General features: G+C 43.8%; 1 protein-coding gene across 43 annotated transcripts in view; it reads left to right on the forward strand.

Annotated features, from left to right (window-relative positions):
• Positions 1-23,404, forward strand: part of PLCB4 (phospholipase C beta 4) — a 474,866-nt gene that overhangs the window by 316,899 nt on the left and 134,563 nt on the right. For 42 of the 43 annotated variants that reach the window (XM_060397119.1, XM_060397124.1, XM_060397137.1 and 39 more), the window contains one exon: positions 995-1,138. In XM_060397119.1, coding sequence (XP_060253102.1) covers positions 995-1,138 — 144 coding nt within the window. Of the gene's footprint in view, positions 1-994; positions 1,139-11,283; positions 23,382-23,404 lie in introns of those variants that run through there. The other variant, XM_060397150.1, reaches the window with a different exon arrangement.

Raw genomic sequence — 23,404 nt, forward strand, 5'->3', positions numbered from 1 at the left:
GGCAAGCACACCTTCCCCCTATCCCCACCTTCTTTTTCAGCAAACAGTGAGTCACTTCTGGTCCATGGCTGATGTGGAAATTTAGATGACTCGGGTAGTCCCATATTTGTGCACCTGTGCACGCAGACCCCGGCTCACCTTGAAGGCTCAGTTTGCCTCTGAGAGAAAAAGAATGGCAGAGCACATACATAAGCCTTCTTCACAGCGACTGATTCGTTTGAATGAAAAGCTATTTGCGCCAGGAATTTAAAAGATGGGTTTTTCCTAGAATATTCCAGCACAGCCTGTATTCCCTTTTCTGCAGGTTTACAGATTTTTAGATGTTCAAAACAAAATGATGTTCCTCACTTTGTTTTTGGTTTTTGTTAGTGACCCTCTTTAATGTTAGTTTAAAATCTCTGTGTAACTACCTTGGCATTTTCCCCTGAGTTCTTTCAGAGGACAAAGCCACTATTTTATTTGCTAATTAGGGCAAACTTACGCAGTTTTCGTTCCAAATGAGGAGGCCAGGGCTCCTGGAGATGCACGTGTTCATTCTTTGTGTCCAGGCTATTGAAAGACTCAATCTCACTTTTTAACAACTTGAGGTTGCTGACTGTGGCAATGCCCTGCATGTGTGCATGAATCCCCAGTGACTGTTCTCTGTGAGAAACCCCTTTGACCTTTGCAGACACAGTCAGGTCTCAGGCAGAGCCTTTGAGTCCTGTTGCCATAGTTCACGTCCTCCAATAACTAGAACTCTCAATTGAAAGGAGGACCCTGCCTCCCCACCTTCTAAATCAATAACTGTATCGTACCTTTCTTACCAGGTGAGTTCCAGTAATGTGTAGTGTTATAGATTTTACCTATATGAGTTTTAGAATAACACTAGATATCTGGACATTTTTAGATACAAAGAAGAATTTGCTTTACTGGATGTTTTTACATCAAATGTAGTTTCTTTTTCTATGCTCTGTGATCTAATGTATTTTTCCCTATCTGTTAACCTCTCTAGGATCCCAAAATTTTGGCTGCTCTTGAAGCTCTTGGCAAATCAGAAAATGATCTGGAAGGGCGGATAGTTTGTGTCTGCAGTGGTGCAGATCTGGTGAACATCAGTTTCACATACATGGTGGCTGAAAATCCAGAAATAACTAAGGTATCCTCCATGACACAACCTCCTTCCATTCCCATATGGACATGTGTGATGCACATAATTTTTCATGTGTAATGTCATTTTGATATATATTTTGAATTATATAATTTAATTTAAATTTTAAAGAAAGTTTCCATTGCTTGCTAGAATGTTGCCCTAGAAAATTCAGCAAGCATAGTACCCTTTCAGCATGTCACTCATGAATACCAGCAGCCTGAACACTGACTGTGATATGTTGTAGGAACCTCTCTAACCAGAAAGTACACAAGAATCATCTGGGATTTAGTAAAAATGCAGGTTCTGATTCAGTAGGTCTGAGGTGAGGACACATTCTCCCTTTCTAACAAGCTCCCAGTTGATGCTGATGCTGCTGGTCTGAGAACCACAGTTTGACTAGCAAAGGGTTAGATCAGCACTACCCAGCTGAAATATAATGCAAGCCACAGATGTAGTTTAATTTTTTCTGGTAGCCACAGGTAAAATTAATTTCATTATTTTATATTCCACATAGAAGTGATACCATATGGTATTTACCTTTCCCTGCCTGGCTGACTTCACTTGGTGTGATCATTTCTTAAGTCCATCCATGTTGCTGCAAATGGCCTTATTTCATTCCTTTTTATGGCTGAGTAGTAGTCCACTGTGTGAATGTACCACGCCTTCTTTATCCATTCCTCTATAAATGGGCGTTTAGATTGGTTCCATGTCTTGGCTGTTGTAAGCAATGTTGCTCTGAGCATAGGGATGCATGTATCTTTTAAAATTCTGGTATGTCATTCTGTAACCCAATAGGTCATTTTAATGTGAAATCAATATAAAATCAGTTAACATATTTTACATTCTTCTGTTCATACAAAGTCGTCAAAATATAATACGTGTTTTCAATTCGGAGGAACTGCATTTCAGTTGCTGCATATGCCTGTGGTTACCCTGTTAGCGCTCATCTAGATCATTGATACCCACCCTGCCTGTAAGCTATGAAAGTATTGGGTTATGGTCCATCTTAGTACCATAACCAGCCTACCATTGCCCTGGCAAGTGAGTCTCAAAGCGATATTGCCCAAAGTAGAAAGCCTTGAATGTCACGCACTCTCCTGCAAGTTGTCTGTCTTCAGGCAGTATTACCTGTGGACACAGCACCATTATCTTTGCATAAAATGCGTGAAGAGGCCTGGGCCCCTGCTCTCCCATGGCAGAGGTCTGCGTTTGGGGGCTTGGGAGGCGGGCGTTTTATTTTCCCATTGACCCTGCAAGTAGAAGCTCAGTGCAGGGCTGAATGAGAAAGGCCATCACTAGAAATATTGAACTTTAGAGCCCTCAGGGAATATCCAGGTGAGAGTATTCGATGAAATTGAGATGAGAAACCCAGAATCAAGGGGTGCAGAATTGAGTTCTACAGATACTGAGACCATCAAGACTCTTTACTCACTCACAAAGTGTGGTCCACTTTCCTGCTACACACACCTCAGTGGGAACTCCCTGCACATTAGAGTCTCAGGCCCACACAGACCTACAGATCCAGAATCTTCATTACTAACACCCACGCCCGCCCCCGCCCCTCCACCCAGTGACTCGTATGTGCAGTAAAGTTTGAGAAGCTCCCGACTGTGGCTCTGGGCCCAGGCAGGGATGGACGCTCCACACGACATGAGAGCCTTTGCTTCCGTAGTTGTATGGCTTGGTTGGTTTTATGCTGCTTTCCCAGATCACCTCACTTTGGGAAAACAGATGTTGCTTTCAATATTGTTCTTTCATTATGGTGCTCAGATCAACACCCATTTGGATGGTTTCTTGAACCCTGCTGATCTAAACAAGCGTTGTTTCTAGTGCACACTTATCTAATTTGCTACAAAGGTCTTTCTGGTTGCTATTTGCCATAGCAACATTCAATCCCAGAAGTCCATGCTGATCACCCAGAAAGAGAAAGTCTTGTTAATCAGACAGATATTTAGATGCTTGAAATTTTGCAAAATGACAGTTCTGTAGACCTGTGCCATGCCTTTTGTCAGCCTGTCGTATTACAAGAAACCCTGTGACTCATATGACCTCAAGAATCTGGGATCGGGAACAAGTTGCCTGGCCGCACATCCTGCCTCTTCCTCTTTCCAGCTGTGTGACCGAGAGACGCTAGTGGCCTCACTGAGCCTCACCTGCTTCATCTCAAAATGGAACAGCATCACGGTGCCTGCTCATAGGACTGCTGTGTAGGTTACAGGACGCGTTACGTGGAAAGTGCCTGTGCCTTTATCGTCGAAAGCCCCCAGTGTACGTTCACTGTTCAGATCACAGGGTGCTAGAATTTCAGAGCTGGAGGTGGAACTAAGACACCGCGTTTTTCAGACGTAGAAGAGGAAGCCCAGAAGTGAAAAGAACTCACCGGAGTCTTCACAGCAGGCTAGGCCAGGGTCCAGCCTAAAACTCAGCCTTCTGGTTTCTTGTGTGATACTGTCAACTCCACCCATCCCTGAGCAAGTACAGTGCTGGGAAGGTGGCTCGGATCAGTAAGTCGAAATGTCCTCACTTCCATGCTTTGATTGCTGCAGTCTTGTTTTACTTAAGAGCCATGGTCTGAACCCTATAGTCACAAATACGTGATATATAAGTCTGTGTTCTAGGGCAAAAGTCTATACTTAACGATAAGATTTGGGGTATTTGTGGTCATACCATTTGACATGAGTACAGCTTAGGAGCCCAGGATCCTGGAACCATAGGACAGCTCTTAGCTAGCGATGTTCTGTTCACGTTATCACAGCAGTCAATTAAAGCAAACCATCATTTTTAAAAATTACACTTACAGACCTTAAACACTCTTATGGCAGGCTGAGTGTGGATTGGAAAAGAATTTCCAGACACAGAGCCTTTCAGAAGGGAGTGAGTTTATTAAGAACACAGAGCAGAGATAACGTGGGCATTGCGAGCGCAGCAGGCCAGCCTCCTGACAGACCAGGGAGAGGGGACACTTCCGTGGGTTAGTAGCCAGTTTTTATAGCCTCAAGACAAACCAGATTCTTGCTGGAGGCTTGGCTTTAGGTGACTGGTTAGGGCATGATAGGGTGATCATGGGGTAGTGTTTTTGCTGAATTTGGTGTCAGGAAGCTGGTTGGTAATGATCAGGGGGCGTTTGGGGCCACAGTTAACAAAGGGGCTTGGTTAGCCTCAGAGGTGCCATTGGCTCTGGGCTCCACTTCTGCGGCCTTGGTGCAAGGCCTCACACCTGTGGCCTGGGACAGAACTCCACAAAGACTCTATTCTAACTTGAAACATATAGACTTGGTTCAGTTGTTAGCCAGTCTTTTAATGCTACGGCCAGAATCTTTGCATTCAGTTTGGGTCTGTTGGTTGTGGTTGATGGATCTTTTGCCAGTGTGTCCTCAGTCTTGTCCGACTCTGTGGCCTTATGCACTGTAGCCAAGCAGGCTCCTCTGTCCATGGAATTTTCCAGGCAAGAATAATAGAGTGGGTTGCCATTTCCTACTCCAGGGGATTTTCCTGAACCCGGGATAGAACCCTTGTCTCTTGCATCTTTGAATTGGTAGGCAGATTCTTTATCACTAGCACTACCTGGGAAGCCTTTTTTTTTTTTTTTTTTTTTTTCCACTTGTACTTCACCCATAATGCATTGTCTGAAATATCCAGGTTGGTTTCTTTAAAACACAATTGAGTCCACTTTAAAGACATTCTTGGAGCAGTTAAAGAACAGAATCCTACAATTGAATAACTTTTTCCCCTAATCTTTTAGTTGTCTCATTTACATAGAACTTGAGAAAAAATTCTTAGCAATTTACCTTTAAAGAAATCTTCCTAAGTATTCACTGGAAGAACCAGCCACCCTCTTTCTTTCCACAAGCATTTTTTACTGATTGATGTAGTTTTTATTACAAACGTAAACAGGTATAGAAATAAACATAAATAACTCATGGTACTCATGCAAGATAAGAGCAGAAACTTACAAAATGTTGAAAAATAGCTTATTAACTGTGAGGATTAGCCATTCCCTGGGTGGTCAGAACGTTTTGATTGTTTTTTGCCATCTGACAAGTCTTGGTCTGACCAGTGATACAGAAGTTATAAGAGGCTTTCTAGCACAGACCTTGGTTAGGAGTATTTATTTGAGATTCTTGAGTCTATTCTTAATTCCTGGGCTTGTGTGATACTTACAGTCCAGTGATTCTGAAAAATTCACTTAACCAAACATTGAATCCAGGCAGATGGGATTCATCAATTTATGTCCTGTCGACGGAAGACCAGCTTTCCCATGTGGGACCTTGCTTGATTCTGTGAAAGTCAACTTACTTCCTTGTTCCTCTGCTTCCTAAAAGGGTTCTCTGATATCTTTTCTTATTTCAAGTGAGTGTTTTAAGAGTCAATAAGATTTAACATGAAATCTTACTTTAATAGAGTTAAGGTCTCAAATAAATACAAAATATTTTCACAGTACCCGAGACAGTGAAAATGATGGTGCATTTTCTTATTTAGGTAAAAGATGACACTTGTATAAAAGACAGCCTTATAGCTCATCTTGTCTTTTCTTCAGCCATGCCCTCTGCTTAAAGAGTAAATAAGCTTGCCTAGTCCCTCTACCGGAGAAGGCAATGGCACGCCACTCCAGTTCTCTTGCCTGGAAAATCCCATGGATGGAGGAGCCTGGTGGGCTGCAGTTCATGGGGTTGCTAAGTGGGACACGACTGAGCGACTTCACTTTCACTCTTCACTGTCATGCATTGGAGAAGGAAATGGCAACCCACCCCAGTGTTCTTGCCTGGAGAATCCCAGGGACAGGGGAGCCTGGTGGGCTGCCGTCTGTGGGGTCGCACAGAGTCAGACATGACTGATGCGACTTAGCAGCAATAGCAGCAGTTCCTCTACCACTTTAACAAGATTTGAGCTCAATTTTATAGACCTTTCTCCCCCGTGGAATAAATGTCTGATAGGATCCTAAACGTAAGTCCACATCAGACCTTCCAACCACATCCTTCTGGTTGCTGAGGCCATGGACACTCTTCCTGTGTCCTGATCAGTCTGTTAACAAACATTCTGTGTCTAGAATCTAGCTGAGTCTACCCTCACCATCACTGCAGTGCTCTCCAACTCAATGCCACTTCTCCCCTAATTCTCTGCCTTGACCTTGCCTGTTGTAGTCTGTTCCCAAAGTAGCAGTTGGAAGGATGTTTCTAGAAAGTACTTCAGATCCTATCACTGATGCTAAGAACCGTCCCAGGCTCCCCGGGCCTTAAAGAATCCCTTCTCACCTCCCTCCCTCCGGCTGCCGCCCTCTCCCTCTCCCTGTTTCCTTCCAGCCTCAGGAACTTCTCCTGTGCATACGCTTCCTTTTGCCTGGAGCACAGGATCCCGGTTACACGCAGCGCCTCCTCCCTCACATTCCTCAGGTCTCTGCTGGAACCTCACCCTAGCTACCCGCCTCATCTCCCCTCGGCACGTGCTAACTCCTTGCCCTGCTTTATTTTTCTTCCTAGCACTCACCACTACTTACACGCCATGCGTTCACCTGTTGGCTCCCCATTCCCTGCTACATCCCCAGCATCTAGAACCTTCAGTGCCTGACATTTAAACAGTGCTCAGTGCATACGTTTTGTTGTTTTGTATGTATGAAGTGTTGCTACTTGGGCCGTCTTTAAACTCTAGTGAATTTGTTTCCATATTGCTTCAGCTTTGTGTTTTGGTTCTTTGGCCATGGGACACGTAGGATCTGAGCTCCCCAACCAGCGACTGAACCTGCTCCCAAGGGAAGTCCCTTTATATACATATATATATATATAATTTCCAGAATGACAAAGAAACACGTTAACAGTGGCAGCCTCTGGGAGTGGAATCAGACGGAGAGTGAAAGATGTTGGTTTTTTTCTTCTCACTTGTCTTTTTTTGTATGATTTTTTTTTCTTTTTCATTATTAAACGTAAATGTTATTGGACTGTAGCTGCTTTATAGTGTTGCGGTAGTTTCTGCTGTTCAGCACAGTGAAGCAGCTGTATGCGCACGGACATCCCCTCCTCCTTGGATTTCCTCCCCATCTAGGTCACCGCAGAGCGCTGAGCAGAGCTCTCCGAGCTGCACAGCAGGTTCTCGTTGGCTGTCTATTTTATGCATGATATCCATAGTGTATATGTGGCACTCCCCGTCTCCCAGTTCATCACGCCGTCTTTCCCCCTCAGTGTCCATATATCTGTCCTCATTTTATTGAGGTCTTTATGTGGACTGAATCCATAAACTCTAACCTAGGAGATAAATAGGTATAACCCTAAAGCTTTTTACAGGTTAGCTATAAGAAAAGCTAGGAGAATGATGTTTGGCTAAGAAAACCAAGAAAATGTGGTTCAATCATAGTCCAAAATGTCTGGGATTCCATGGCTTTATTTTTAGAGTCACTTTTCAGGATGTAAGGGGGCCGTTGCTGAGGATCCATGACAAGCCTGGAGGCTGTAACCCCAGTGTCTTGACCTCTTCCCAATTGAGATCATTATTTTCTGCTTCCCTAAATCCTTCCTGTCATTCCAGTTAGAAAACTCTGCTTTCATTTCCTCTCCTTAAAGGTCTTCTGTTAAAAGGAATTGCTAGCAAATTGCTGGTACTTTTTCCTCAAATCCAGTATGCCTTTGGGTAATGGGTATGTCTGATCGGTCACATAACTTAAAACATCTATAAGTAGAAACAATTGCATGAAGGAGATGTTTCCCTTTTTTTTTTCTAAACTGTATGTAATAGAGCCTTTTTCTGAATCCTCCTCATTTCTCTGCCACTGTTTTACCATAAACCCTATTGTGCTGTGTGCTTAGTCGCTCAGTTGTGTCCAACTCTTTGCAACCCTGGGGACTGTAGCCCACCAGGCTCTTCTATGCATAGGGATTCTCCAGGCGAGAATACTGCAGTGGGTAGCCATTCACTCCTCCAGGGGATCTTCCCAACCCAGGGATCGAACCCAGGTCTCCCATGTTGCAGGCGGATTCTCACGAGAGAAGCCCATAAACCCTACAAGAAATGCCAAATATTGTAACAAACTTCCTTATTTAGAAGAGAAATTTGGTTTCTCTGATGTATTTTTTCTCGCTTAGGATACAACTAGCTGGGGAAGATTTTGTCTCTGGCGTGTTGAAGGGAGTTCAGATGTCTTTCATTTAGTTCCAGCTGGTGCTACAGAGCAAACTGCAAGCACAGTCACTGTACATAAGATTGAAAGGCAGCCCTCTTTGAAAATCTCCACAAATAAATATGTTATTTTATACCAAGTGGAATTTTATTTTGATTACAAAAATAAGCTGTTATTATGAAGTTCAGAATGCACAGATTTGGATTTGAGTTTAGACAACTTCCAGACTGCTCATCATACTTTCTGTAGGTTATAAATATTTGGCAAACTCCATAAATTATGCTTTGTAACCAAGTCATCAAATAAGCCCATGATTGAATACTGTAGAAAGTAAATTACAAAAATGTTGTGTCGTCTTCTTGCAGACAAAAAAGATAAGGTCAGATAGTTTATTACAGGTAATAAAATCTTATTTTAGTCAATTGAATTGAATGTCAAAATCACTCTGCTGAATTGAAATTATGTTGAGTGGAAGAATTACTGCAAAAGTTCTTGGAGAAGGGATTTATTATTTGTTTTGTTAAGGGAAAAAGTCAAGTTCACATTTAGTCAGTGCCGCCTAATGGCTTTGCTCACACCCTGCAGAGCTCCCCTAAGATTTCCAGGTGGCACTAGTGGTAAAGGGCCCACGTGCTAAGGCAGAAGGCAAAAGACACTCGAGTTCCATCCCTGGGTCTGGAAGGTCTCCTGGAGGAGGGCGTGGCAACCCACTCCATTATTCTTGCCTGGAGAATGCCATGGGCAGAGGAGCCTGGCAGACTGCAATCCATAGGGTCGAATTGCAAAGGGTCCCGAACACCACTGAAGCGACTTAGCGCTCATGCAGAGCTCCCCTCTTTCAACTAGGTCCTCTACCCATAGGCAAGCACAGACCTACTCAAAGGGACCTAACCAGAAGCCTCACCTGGGACTTTCTTAAAAATGCAAATTCTTGGGTCTTATGCCAGCCTAATAAATCTGAAATTCTCAGAATGGAGCTCCGCTCTTTTTTTTTTTCTCTTTTTGTTAATCGAAGTATAACTGATTAATATAACAGTTATATTAATATACAATGTTATAAACAATGAATATAAACAATGGTATATTAATTTGAGGGCACATCATCATGATTCAGTATTTTTACAGTAATATTTTAACTAGCCTCCCAGGTGATTCTGATGCTGGATGAAGTTTGAGTCCCCATTTGCTTAGCATACAAATGGACTTAGTCCAAAAATTACAGCCACTTTGAACCCAAACAAGTTTTTATCAAATTAATTGACTGCAGCAGGCAGGTGAATCTATAGACCTACTGATTCCTGTGGCCTTGGCAGAAATGTTTCAGTTCAGTTCAGTTCAGTCACTCAGTCGTGTCCGACTCTTTGTGACCCCATGAATCGCAGCACGCCAGGCCTCCCTGTCCATCACCAAATCCAGCCATCTCATCCTCGATCCCCTTTTCCTCCTGCCCCCAATCCCTCCCAGCATCAGAGTCTTTTGCAATGAGTCAACTCTTCGCATGAGGTGGCCAGAGTACTGGAGTTTCAGCTTTAGTATCATTCCTTCCAAAGAAATCCCAGGGTTGATCTCCTTCAGAATGGACTGGTTGGATCTCCTTGCAGTCCAAGGGACTCTCAAGAGTCTTCTCCAACACCACAGTTCAAAAGCATCAATTCTTCGGCGCTCGGCCTTCTTCACAGTCCAGAATTCACTAATACAAAAAGCATGATTAAAAGGAATTTATTTCTGTGACCCTAGTGAGGAAAAAGCTATTTCTTAAAGTGTAGTGTTAATTGTATTAGCTATCTGGTGGTTCTCAAAGTGTGGTCCCAGACCAGCAACTTCAGCGGTACCTGGGAAATTAATCCGAGATGTGAGATCTTGTGCTGGAGTTAGGAGCTCAAGGTTAGAGCTGCTGCCCTGCAGAAAAGCTCTGTAAGGAGTTTCTCCTGCTTCTCTTGCAGAGGAGCCTTGAGGGACTTGCGTTTCCTGGTTTGAGGGACTTGCGTTTCCTGGTTTGAGGGACTTGCGTTTCCTGGTTTGAGGGACTTGCATTTACTGGTTCGCTGCCTAGTCTCACCTGAGCCGACGCCTGCTGAATGCTAGAGGAGCTCAGTTGTAAATCTGCCTTTCCCATCCATCGTCCAAGCCCCAATATACTAATTGATTTAAGTTCTTCACCACACTGTCTCATGGTTTTTTGAGGCTCAAGTTTGGGATGAGGTACGTGTATGTGCGTGTGTTTGTTTCATGTTTCCAAGAGTCAATGTTGGCATGCTCTTGTTTTATTTTTTCTTTAAACCATCCCAAATTCATGGGAAGCAAATCAGCGAGGGGCAGTAAAAAGTTTTCTTAGGGACAAGCTGTGAATTGGAGCAAACGGGTGGATGTGTATTTGTGAGCTCTAAGTGTCCCCATCTCACCTAGGTGTTCTCTTCTTGCCAAAAAGAAAGTGGGGCTCATTTGCTTAATAGCTGGGTTGAATGTGGAGACCATGAAATCCTGAGCCTTGGGAGGGCCGCATGCATCAGTGCGTGTGGATCCTGAGCCTTGGGAGGGCCGCATGCATCAGTGCGTGTGGATCCTGAGCCTTGGGAGGGCCGCATGCATCAGTGCATGCATCAGTGCATGCATCAGTGCATGAATCCTGAGGGAATGCATCAGTGCATGCCCTGAGGGCCATCAGTGCATGTGCCTGAGCCGGTGCATCAGTGCATGTGCCTGAGTGGCCCCATCAGTGCCCTCCCTTCTTCCAGCAGTTCGCATGCTCCTCTTGCCAGACTGTCTGTCCCAGGATCCAGGACGTAGTGTCTGACCCATGGTGGTGCTCTCTGCACTCTGAAATTGTTTCTTTATCTCTATATTATCAAAAATTAGTTCCTTTAGACCAGAAGTTGTTGACCCAGATGCCTACAGGAGCCAGGGAGATGATGTGAGTAATGGAAAGGTGCTGGGAGAGAGACAGGGATGGAATAGAATGTAGTGAAGTAAGGGGTACATATCCCATCTGGGGGCGCTTAACTCTTGCCAGTTTTCCAACCAACAGAACATGGCCCAGAGGTTGCTAGATGGTTGTTGGTGGTATTTTTTTCCATGAGATACTGGACATGTGGATTTTTTACATGAAATTTCCTGATGTTAAAATGTTGACAAATATATTCATTTTTGTTAGCACTGTGTGTGTCAAACAGCAAACTTGTCTGTGGATCATTTGGAACCTCAGCTCGAGAAAACAGCCGGCATGCGGCGTGGATGAATTTGCGCTAAAGTGAATGCTGGTGTTTGCATAATGTATTTACCTCACTGGCCTTTTAAGTGAAGATGCCCTTTGTGTCTTTTTTCCTTCCTTCATTCAGCTGTTCATCCTGGAATTATTCTTTGATGAATTATAAATGTGGGCAAATCATTTCTTCTACATGAGCTTTCTTATCCTCATTTTTAAAAAAAGAGAGTTACAGTGAATGACCCTTGAAGTTACTTTCCCCTATAAAGACATGGAATTTCTTTACAAAATAAAAACGTGTACTAGATGCCAAGAAGGGTACCCGTTAGTTGCTTGGATCCCTGTGTCTATTCTGAAGATTCTTTGGATGTAACAGAAGGTCATGGCTTGAGTTGTAGGAAGGATGCAACATGATCTTGACGTTCTAAAAAGGTGATTATTTTAGTTGCTCGGTCCTGTCGGACTCCTTGCGACCCCATGGACTGTAGCCCGCCAGACTCCTCTGTCCATGGGATTTTCCAGGCAAGAATACTGGAGTGCATGACTATTTCGTCCTTCAGGGGATTTTCTCAACCTAGGGATCGAACCTGAGTCTCATGTCTCCTGCCTTTGCAGGGAAGGTAATAACGGTAATAGCATAGGGCTCAGAGCACTGCTTCTCAAAGTGTAGTCTGGACCAGCAGGGTCGTCATCACCTGGGAGCTTAGAAATGTAGGGTCTCAGGCGTATCCTCACCTGGGAGCTTAGAAATGTAGGGTCTCAGGCGTATCCTCTGATTCGGACCTGCTGAATCAGAGTCTGCATTTGCACAAGATCTCTAGGTACTTCCTTTACACTTGCAAGTTTGAGAAGTACAGTTGTACCTCAATATCCACAGGGAAATGGTTCCAGGAACTGCACCCCCCCCCCAACCCCTGAATATACCAAAATCCACAGGCACTCAAGTCCCCTGTATAAAATGGCATCATACAGTTGGCCCTCAAATCTGTGGGTTCCTCATCAGCAGACTCGGAGGACCAGCTCTGCAGAGGTAGGATAAAGGAAATAAGTCGTCCTTGCCTTCAGCAGTTACACAAGGAGGAAGACCTGAGAAACATTTGAAATCAAGAGACTGTTCCAGGTGAAATTGGGGGAGATTTTTAAATCTGATTAACTGAGAGCATGCTGCTAAGATCATCAGAAACTGAGGGCCTAGTTACTTTGGGGCAAGAGAGCAAGAGACAGTGAATTTAGAATATGTTCTCTGAGGGATGTGAGTGTCCTGGACTTGCTGTGGTCACACGGTGTGAAGGAGCTCACTGGCTGCTCACTGGGAGCTCATCTGCAGGCTAGCCCTGACCTCCTGTCTCTGTGTTCCCCGTCTCTATACCCCTTAACATTCCAAAGGTGACTATCCTTATTTTTTTGAAACACCACCCTCCCCTACTAGTTTCTTAAGTCATCAAATGTGGGGTTTGAGTGTTCCTTTTCTTAGTAAAACGCCTTACCAAAATGCATGTGCGGGAACCCAGCACTGGAGCTGGAAGAGGTTTCCCTGTGGTTCTCAGGCGCCTTGTCACTTTCATCAAGAAGGTTTCCTTGGGGTCAGAGGGGGAGCAAAGTGAGAAAGAAGCCTCCAGTGAGGCCTGTCACAAGTGAATGCAAGTGAAATTCACAAGAAATTAACTGTTTAAAGTGAACATTTTAGTGCCATTTAGTACATCACCTGGAGAAGGAAATGGCAGCCCGCTCCAGTCTTCTTGCCTGGAGAATCGCATGGACAGAGGAGCCTGGCGGGCTGTTGTTCATGGAGTCACAAAGAGTCGACTCTGACTCCGTGACTGAGCACAGTGTATCATGACCGCATCTAGTTCTATAGCAGCATACCCCTAAAGAAAAAACCCATGTCCACTTAAGGAGTGCTCCCCTACCCCCTATTTACAACCCCCATACTCACTCTAATGTGTCTTTTTAATGTGCACACAATTTTCATTTATACTAAGTTGGGCTCATGCCAGTAGAGTTTAACGTGAAAGTGAAAGTGTTAGTCGCTCCATTGTGTCTGACTCTTTGCAACCCCATGGACTGTAGCCCACCAGGCTCCTCTGTCCCTGGCATTTTCCAGGCAAGAATACTAGAATGGGTAGCCATTCCCTTCTCCAGGAGATCTTCCTGACCCAGGGATCGAACCGAGATCTTCTGCCTTACAAGGCAGTTCTTTGCTGTCTGAGCCACCAGGAAAGCAGTTTAACATAGTACTATATTTTATCATTAACAGGTTTATCATGTGTATTTTCTTGGCCTTTAAAATGTTTTCTTGGGCTTCAATTTAACTGTAAGTCCCCATGACTTTTAAGGTGGGTTTTCTAGGTTGTTGCCTCTCTTGCTTCTCTGGAAACCTCTCAGCCTCTTCTGTTCCAATGCTGTGATCTTCACAGGGGACATGTTTTCTCTGCTAAGGTTTCATGAACACGAAGGTTTCCTGAGAAAAGACTCAGCCCTGGGCCCAGCCCGCAGTCACTTGGGTTGCCCTAATTGCAAGTGTTATCAAATGACTCTGCCAAGGGAATGCAAAATGAATTACTCTAATTGTACCAGAAGTTTGAATTTCACCTTTTGGCCCCTGGGACAGAAAAATGTCACTAGCTGTAAATTGATTCTCCATTTACCACATAGCTCCAGTTTTTACTGCTAGCAAAAAAAAAAAAAAGTCACTGGGAACATAATGTGTGTGTAACATGGGCCTACATGTGTTTGTGTGTTTTCTTACCTTTGGGGTATAATTGAAAGATGGGACACGTGAGGAGGTGGGTTGGCAATGCCTGAGATGAGACTCTGTTGCCTCTAAGGAGATAATTTAGTAATCCTAATAGTGCAGTCCATGGGCCAGATCCAGCCTTCTGCTCTGACCTTTTAAAATGTTTATTCTGTTTATGTGGCTGTAGCGGGTCTTAGCTGCAGCACACAGGATCTTCAGTCTTCATGGCAGCATGCAGGGTCTTTGGTTGCTTTTGTGAACTCTTGGCTGCAGCATGCAGGATGTAGTGCTCTGACCAGGGATCAGATCTGGGCCTCCTGTATTGGGAGTGTGGTGTCTTAGCCACTGGACCACAGGGAATTCCCCCTCAGCCTGATTTTTTTGTATAGCCAGTGAGCTAAAAATGGCTTTTAAATTTTGAAAAGATTATTAAAGCAAAACTGTGCAACAGAGAGCCATATGTGGCCCCCAGTTCCTAAAGTATTTATTCCCTGGCTCTTTACAGATAAAGTTTACTGGCCCCTAATGATTATAAGAAGAACAGCAGCGGTGAAGCTTTGATTTCATATTGGATGCTAGATACAGTTCAGAGTGCTTGGCGGGCGTTATCTCATTTAATTCTCAAAACAGTCCTGTGAGATGGATTATTCTCATTTGCAGAGGGAGAAATAGGCCCAGAGAGTTGAGTAGCTTGCCCAGGTTCGCACAGACAGTAAATGGCGAGCTGGTGTCTTGAACCAGGCGCTGGGTCTGCTCCAGACCCCGTGTTCTTCACGCCCTCTGCGGCAGCTCCCAATCTGAGGACTGGTCTGTTCCACTTGCAGCACCGTATGGTGTTGCTGTACTTTTCAGGTAACCGTTTAATGTCACTATTTCTGGGAGGTGTGGTCATAGGGCAGTGCTCCCGAAATCGGAGGCCTGCACAGTGTTTTCCGCAAAAAAAAGTCCACGTGCAAAGAAGATTCTTTGGTCAGGTGAGCATGAAGAAGCCTTGTTTAGCAGAATTTCTTTACTATAGCTATCTTGTAAGCAGTGATATATTCTCATACCAGTCTCAGCCAGGAGGAGGGATATTCCGTTTTTGTTTCTTATTTCCCAAATGGGTATGCATTCATTCATTCATTCCTATTGAAGAGACACAGTATGTTTCAGAACTACTGTTTTACAGAGAAAAAGTCAGCAAATGATGTCATAGAGGCATTGCTCAGCCCAGTATTTTCCCAGATGTGTCAGAACAATATAACGCAGACAGTCATTCGTCTTTACCATTAACATCCTTCTTATTGTCCTTGTTTTCCTGCTGCCGTGTCTCTTCCTTCCCTCCCCAATTTTTAGGGGATAGAGCAGAGGAAGTGTGGGATTTTTTCCATAAATGAAAGGAAATTAGATAATGAAACTCAAACCCTTTGATTTAAATTCTTTTTAGTACTTTTTAGCTTGAAAGTCCTGTTTGGTTTGTGGGATTACCTGTACATTTGATCAGCCCAGACTGATCAGTGATGTTGCCTGGAAGTATAAACAGACAGAGGCTCCTTGATTGATGATACTTATTCAGACCCTCAGCAGGTAGCATTTGTCTGCATGTCGAGTACTATTCATTTTGGCATAGCTTAATTTGCTGGTGTTGTCAACTGACATGTGTCAGGAGAAAAAGTGACCTTAGAGATGTTAAATACAGGCATCAGCCACAGAAACAATTTCATGAATACCTTTTAATTCATCAGCTCTTCACCCATCCCTCACCACCAGGATTCTGCAAATCTGACAGTTGAGACCAAAAATGCACTCTTACAAAACCGGTAGTTTCTGACCAGCATAAAATGATGCTTTGTGTTCTCTTAAAATCTTATAATTCTTCAATTATTTCAGAGTTATCCATATGGATATAAAATATTGTTATATAAAATAAATAAGACATCTCATTTTCTTTTCTTTTTAAAAATGTTTATTTGGTGGCATTGGGTCTGAGCTGCTGCACGTGGGATCCCGGCTGTTAGGCAGGGTCTTGTCCTTGGTGGAACACGGACTCTCTAGGTGTGGCGCTCAGGCTTAGCTGCTCTGCAGCATGTGGTATCTTAGTTCCCTGACCGGGGATCAAACCCATGTCCCCTGCACTGCATGGTGGATTCTTAACGACGGGGCCACCAGGGAAGCCCCTCCCATTTTCTTTTTGAATGGCGCTGCTCTGTGCCTTTTGAGCCATTAAAGAGCATCGTGCATTGCTTATATCATGCTGTTCATTCAGAAAGCGCAAGTAAACACGAGCATAAATTTATTCTGAATGTATATATGTATGTGTGACTTAGGCTGGGTCTATGAAATAGGCTGACAACAAGACAAATTAACAGGAGAAAAGGCATACAAATTAGTTAAGTTTTCATTTTGTGTGCACAGGCATCACAGAAAGAAGTGAACCCCCAAAGGGCAGTGAGATTTTAGAGTTCATATAGCATGTTAACATGGGGTGGAGAGGGGGCAAGGGGCAGATGTTTTTTAGGGAAGATAAATGGGTCCTGAGGAGGACAGACAGGAGGTGTGGCTGTCCCGGATGATTTGTTTGGGTGTGGTGTCCACTTTTCATCTTCCGAAAGAGCAGTTTAGTGTTGCTTCTGGGGAGAGTATTTATGACAGTCCAGTTCGTTGGGAGGCTCTGCTTTTAGGCAGATAAGAAATTTCAGGAATTCAGCTCAAAATAATTCTTATGCTAAAATGGCATATTTTGAGGTATCATATCCTGATTCTCTCAACAGTATATTTATCGGAGTCGATGCCTGGAATGAGGTGTAGTTATTTAGCACAAGATTCTGTAGCTTTAATAGAACATTGTTACAGGATATCAGACTGTCATGGGTAGAATCAGGCGTGTGTGTGTCTGTGTGTGCTCAGTCATGTCCAGCTCTTTGTGACCCCATAGACTGTAGCCCATCAGGCTCCTCTGTCCATGGAGTTTTCCAGGAAAGAATACTGGAGTGGGTTGCCATTTCCTCCTCTAGGGGATCCTCCCTAGCCAAGGATTGAACCTGCATCTGCTTGGCAGGCGGATTCTTTACCGCAGCGCCACCTGGGAAGCTCCAGAGTTACACTTAAGTGATGAAAAAATGGTCTCTTAGGAATGATAGTGAACAGAAACCCATTTGGAATGGGAATTTGACACTTTAGCTTCTGGGTGATGACCAAGAATAGCACAGTGTCCCCTCCTTCCTTGTGACTATTTAGAGGTTCTTTTTGACCTAGTCTGGTCAAGATAATCAGCCAGGCTGACAGACTGTTTTGACTATCTGTGAGTACCTAAACTGATTTTGACTAGGAAAGTATAAATATTATCCAGGCCCATCCGTACAAAGAAGAGCAGATAGAAAGGTTTGTTTTGTGGAAGACTCAGACTATGTCAAGGGGGAAAAGGCTCTCGTTGTTCTTTTTTTCACCCCTTAATGTTCCCTTGGATTTGAAACTTTGATACAACGTATTATTGACTTTCGAAGGGCTTTGAAATCATTAATGGGGTTTTCCATCTACTGATTTTTTTTTCCAAAACCCACGTTGCTGTTTGGCCCCCTATTTCAGTAGTTTGCTATCGTGTGATTTGCAAAGGCTCCTTAATTTAACCTTTCATCCTGAGTTTTATCTACTGACTTTGTCTAGAATTGCCAGCGTAGATCCTTTATTATGCGTGCAATTCTGTTCTGTCTCTATTACCTTTGAGGCAGCAGTTAAGGTGACTTTCCGTTTTCTTTGCCTGATTTTTATTGTCGCCACTGCCATTGTCTGCCTGCTGGCCTGTCCCATGCCGTGAGGGAGTTTTCAGCACTGGCAGTGGTCTCTTGCCAGGGTAGCACTCAATACCTTTTACCTATACTTATTTCTCTCCTTATTAGAACCAGGAGAAAATAGTTGACATGAAGAGAAAAATTGTTTTATTTTTTCCTTTGTAACATGATGTGGACATTGGTCTGTGGTATTGGTAGATCTGCTGTTTAATTTGAGAAGGTTTTAGCATCCCAGACAAGCACATTCAAAAGGTAAAATGTTGATTCTTTGGTCAAAGCTTGCCTAAATCACCAGCGTCTTCACTCTCCTGCTTTTACCCCTGTGCTGTGCTGTGCTTAGTTGCTCAGTCCTGTCCGACTCTTTGCAACCCCGTGGACTGTAGTCCGTCAGGCTCCTCTGTCCATGGGCTTTTCCAGGCAAGAATACTGGAGTGGGTTGTCATCCTCTCCTCCAGGGGATCTTCCCAACCTAGTCATTGAACCCGGGTCTCCTACATTACAGGTAGATTCTTTACCATCTGAGCCACCAGGGAAGCCCTCTGAGCCACTAGGGAAGCTGTTACCTCTGGGGTTTTCTAATTCCTGAACCAGGCTCTGCCTCAGTCCTGGGTCGAATACTCCAGAGTCCAAGGCTTTAAGAACATGAGCATTGTTTGCCACCCCTAGGGGCAGATTTCATAAATGGTGCCTGATGGTTTGCGTTGTAATAATTCCCAGGTGAGTCTGACACTGCTCGTCCCTGGCCTACACCTTACGGAGCAAGTCTCAGTTAACTTGTGAATTTAAGATGCCTCCACCATCTCCACTATAGCCTTCTCTTTGAAAGCAAACACTGTATGATTAGAGAGGATGCTCCTGCAGCTTACCTTTGGAGAAAATTGCATAGCACATTTAGAGAGTGTCACAGGGTCTGCTGGTTTTTGCATTGACAATTTGCTGCCTCAACTAAAAACCAGAAAGAATCACTGCAGATGGTGACTGCAGCCATGAAATTAAAAGACGCTTGCTCCTTGGAAGAAAAGCTTTGACAAATCTACACAGTGTATTAAAGGCAGGAATATCAGTTTAACGACAGAGTCCTTAGAGTCAAAGCCGTGGTTTTTCCGGTGGTCATGTAGGGATGTGAGAGCTGGACCATAAAGAAGGCTGAGCACCGAAGAATGGATGCTTTCGAACTGTGGTGCTGGAGAAGACTCCTGAGAGTCCCTTGGACAGCAAGGAGATCCAACCAGTCAGTCCTAAAAGAAACCGACTCTGAATATTCATTGGAAGGACTGGTGCTGAAGTTGAAGCTCTAATACTTTGGCCACCTGATGCAAAGAACTGATTTATTGAAAAAGACTCTGATGCTGGGAAAGACTGAGGGCAAGAGGAGAAGATAACAGAGGATGTGATGGCCGGATGACATGACTGACTCAATAGACATGAGTTTGAAGGAGCTCAGGGAGATAGTGAAGGACAGGGAAGGCTGGTCTGCTGGAGATTATGGAGTCACAAAGCATTGGACATGACTTACCACTGAACAACAAAAACAACAAGAATGCTTCTGGAACAAAATCTAGAAATAAGGTTGTGTTGAAGGAAAACAACTCTACTTGAAGTGATGCTGACTGGAAGGACCAGTTATTTTAGGAGGACTACGTGCATAGAAAAAGCCTAGAAGCTCAGACAGCAAAGTGTTGTCAGCTCTCAGAATCAGTAATGGGATTTGGAGTAATCTTTACTTTTTGCTTTCTTGCTTTGCATTTTTCTACACAGAGCTTTTAAATATCATTCATAACCTTAAAAAATTGCCAAATGCTTTTAAAAGGAGAAGAAGCAAGATGTGTGCTCTGTAAATTCATGCATCTTTTGGTTTAGGTCAGTTATGTCTGTGTCTCTTACATTGGGGGAGTTTTTTGTTGTTTTTGGGGGCTTTTTCCTCTGTAGAGAGTATTTTTTCATTAAATTTTTTGTTTTTTCTTTTATACAATTTTAAGGGTTTCTTTCCATTTACAGTTATTCCAGAATAGCAGCTGTCATCTCCACGTAGTGCATCCTGTCCTTGAACCTCTCACGCCTGCAGTCCACGCCGCCCGCTCGCCCAGCCCCCCACCTCTCCCCCTGCCCACTGGCGGTCACCAGTCTGGTCTCTGTGTCTCTGAGTTGGTTTCTTTTTTGGTTATTCTCCACATTTGGTTTTTAATGGGAAAGAGATTATTTTGTCTATGAGAGTCCTAGTGTTGAAGGGTGAGGCCCAGACGTTTGCTTGGAAAATGGACACTGTGGGGCCTGCATAACGAAGAGAAGTGTGAAAGGTCCCAGAGGAGAGGGTGAGAGGGGGGAAGGTCCCAGGGTGCGTTCAGGGGCAGCTCCTGTTCCTCCCACATTCCCCCTCCCCAGGCATGCAGCACCGGCCCCCGAGAGTCTCTCAAAGGATCCTTCCTTAGAAGGCCTGAAATAAGTTTTAAGTTAATTTAGACAGAATTGGAAGAGTTGGAAAGTGAGAGAACAAGGGCCATTACAGCCTCCAAGGAGGTACAGAAGCTTGCACATCGTCGCTGAATGGATTCTGCGGGCTGGTTCTCCTGCATCCAGGCTGCGTGTGCCCACTCAGGACCGCCGACCCAAGGGAAGACACCCAGAGTAGAAGGAGCCCTGTGTGAGCTCAGTGCATGTCGGGGAATAATCCTTCTAGAAACATGCAGCCCAAGGCTTTAAAATACATCTTGTGGGGTGTTACGTAGACTATTTACATATATGCTTATTTTCAGCCATTCAGAAAACCATATATAAATTGGCTTTTTTCTTTTTTTTTTTTTTTTTGCTTCTGTTAATCTGGAAACATTCAAAGAAGTTGATATGCATTTATCTCATTTCTAACTTTACAACTAAATTCTAAGGTTCTACTGACACCTGCTGGCATTTCCTCTGTTTTATGTTTTAATAAGAACAAAACCAAAAAGCAAAACATTTAGCATATTTCCCACAGTCTCTTGGTCTTATTATGCCAAGGGTACATTAAGATAACAGACATAAGGGAAGGTTGATGGATCTTTTCACATCATGGAAGGAGATATGTGGACGAGCCCTGAGGACAAATTTCCCAGACACACGAAGGGCAGACAGCTGAGCTCTGATTGCCTCTGCCCTGCACTGGCCACTGTATGACCTTGGACAAGGCTGTGGACCTCACATTTAGTATCACAAAGAGGAGAAACTGAAGCTTCCTCCCTGTGCTTGAGGGGAACGGGGGCATTTCTGCCAAGTAAGGTGTGAGCCGCGTCACAGATGCGATGACCTCAAAGGTCACTCGCAAGGACTGTCCCATCACAGTAAATAAGCAAATTTGTTACCACATTGTATTTTCAAAACATGGATGAATGCCACTGAAGCCTCCTCAAAGTCCAGTCTCTCTGTTTCTTTTTAGAAACAACTGAATCAGAATGATCTGAAAGAACCAATGAACAGTCTCAGAAACGGTCCACTGTTTTGCCCGCAGGAAACCATGGACTTTGTTTTGTGTTTTGGAACATGTAACAAGGCTTCGGTGCTTCCCAGTTCATGCCAACCAAATTATCTGTGCTTTTTCTGTCTTTTCTTGGGAAACTGTGGGCCTGTGGCTTGTTAGGCCAATCACAGGATACTTGATCATCCCCAGGGAGTGAGAGTCCCATATTTATCCTGACAGCGGAAGCAAGGTCTGATGAGGAAAATAATTGAGGCATTTCTTTGATGCTGCTATTTCATTTCTTCCTCCTCCCTCAGAATTCTGACTTCGTCATCATGCTTGCTGAGGCTTTCGATGCGATTTAGAGTCATCAGAATTTCCTTTCCTTTGTGAAAGGAAATTTTCCTCTTATCCCTCCCAAGTCCTCCTCCAGAAGTCTGTTAGGTTTGACTGGGGCTCAAAGAGCAAAGCACAAAAATTCTCCTATAGACTCATATTCATTAGGGTGGCACCTCTCAAAACACAACAAAAGCAGAAAATAGCGAATTTGGTAAGGCTGTGGAGAAATTGGAACCCTTGTGCATTGTTAGGGAGACTGTAAAATTATGTAGCTGCTGTGAAAAGTAATATGGCAGCTTCTAAAAACGTAAAAGCAACATTACCATACAATCCAGCAATTCCACTTCTGGGTATATATCCAAAAGAATCAAAAGCAGAAACTTACGGTGACATTTGTACACGCATGTTCGTAGCAGCAGGAGTCTTAGTGAGGACACAAGGATCCACTGATAGATGAACAGATACACCAAATGTGGTCTACACGTGCGATGGAATACTATTCAGCCTTAAAAAGAAAGGACATTCTGACACCTGCTGTAACGCAGAGAAGCCTTGAGGAGGACATTAACCTAAGTGAAATAAGCCAGTCACTGAAATACTGCATGATTCCGCTTAGATGAGGTACCTTAAGTACTTAAAGTCAGAAAGCAGAAAGGAGAATGGTGGTTGCCAGGGGTCGTGGGGGAGGGAAATGGGAAGTGGTTGTTTAATGGTTGTTTAAAAGGTTCTGTTTAACTGAACCAAATTTCAGTTCTGCAAGACGAAAAGTGTTCTAGAGATGGCTGGAGGCGTTGGTTGTGCAAAAATTTGACTTTTACTTAATACTACTAACTGATCACTTAAAAAAGGTTATAATGATAAATTTCACATTGTATGTATTATGTCACAGTTAAAATTAAAACCGCACAGACATATAGAACTCAGTCATCACCTCTGACCCTTGCAAGTGACTTAATCCCTTGACCATGTTCAACCTGGTAATACTATGCAGTTCTATCCAGTGGAACCTTTGGTGATGACAGAAATGTTTATTTACACTGTCTGATATGGTGCACATATTGGGTTTTGAGTGTGATGAGTGCAGAAGATGCTGAATTTTATTTTTATTCAGCTGAAATTTAATTAGTTAATTTTGTTAATTTTTATTCAGTTCAATTTAGCCACATGCAGCAAGTGGCTGCCATGTTGGACAGGGCAAGTAGACTGTACATCTACATGACTGTTTCAAAATACTTTCCCTTCTCAGCACAGAGCTATAGCAGTCAGACTCTGAACCTAAGAAGGTAAAGGCTGGCTTATGTGCGGGCCCCAGTTCTGTTTGAGCCCCCAGTACTATGAATTTGCCACAGAGCCTTTTGCCAAGAGTGTGACTCTATTTTAGAAGCCTGGCATGGCGTCACTGGCATCTGTTATTGGGCCCACGAGCAGAGTTGGCCTTAATTCGCAGGCCAGCCTTTTCTAATCAAATGCCCTTGGGAAACCTAAATTCCTTCACTGCCGCACACGGGCTTCTTCACTCGTCCTTGTAAATCCTTGGAGTGATATTGTAAACTAACGCTGAGGTCCAAGGCCTTCTACAGAAACTATGCAAGCGCATCGCTTTCTTCCGGGTATCCTGGCAGTCAATGTCTGCTTTACTTTTTGAGGCTTTACTGGAAAACACAGACAGGTAAGAGAGGTAACAAATTCTTA

This window comes from Ovis aries, chromosome 13, assembly GCF_016772045.2.
Source record: "Ovis aries strain OAR_USU_Benz2616 breed Rambouillet chromosome 13, ARS-UI_Ramb_v3.0, whole genome shotgun sequence".
Classification (NCBI taxonomy): Eukaryota; Metazoa; Chordata; class Mammalia; order Artiodactyla; family Bovidae; genus Ovis; species Ovis aries.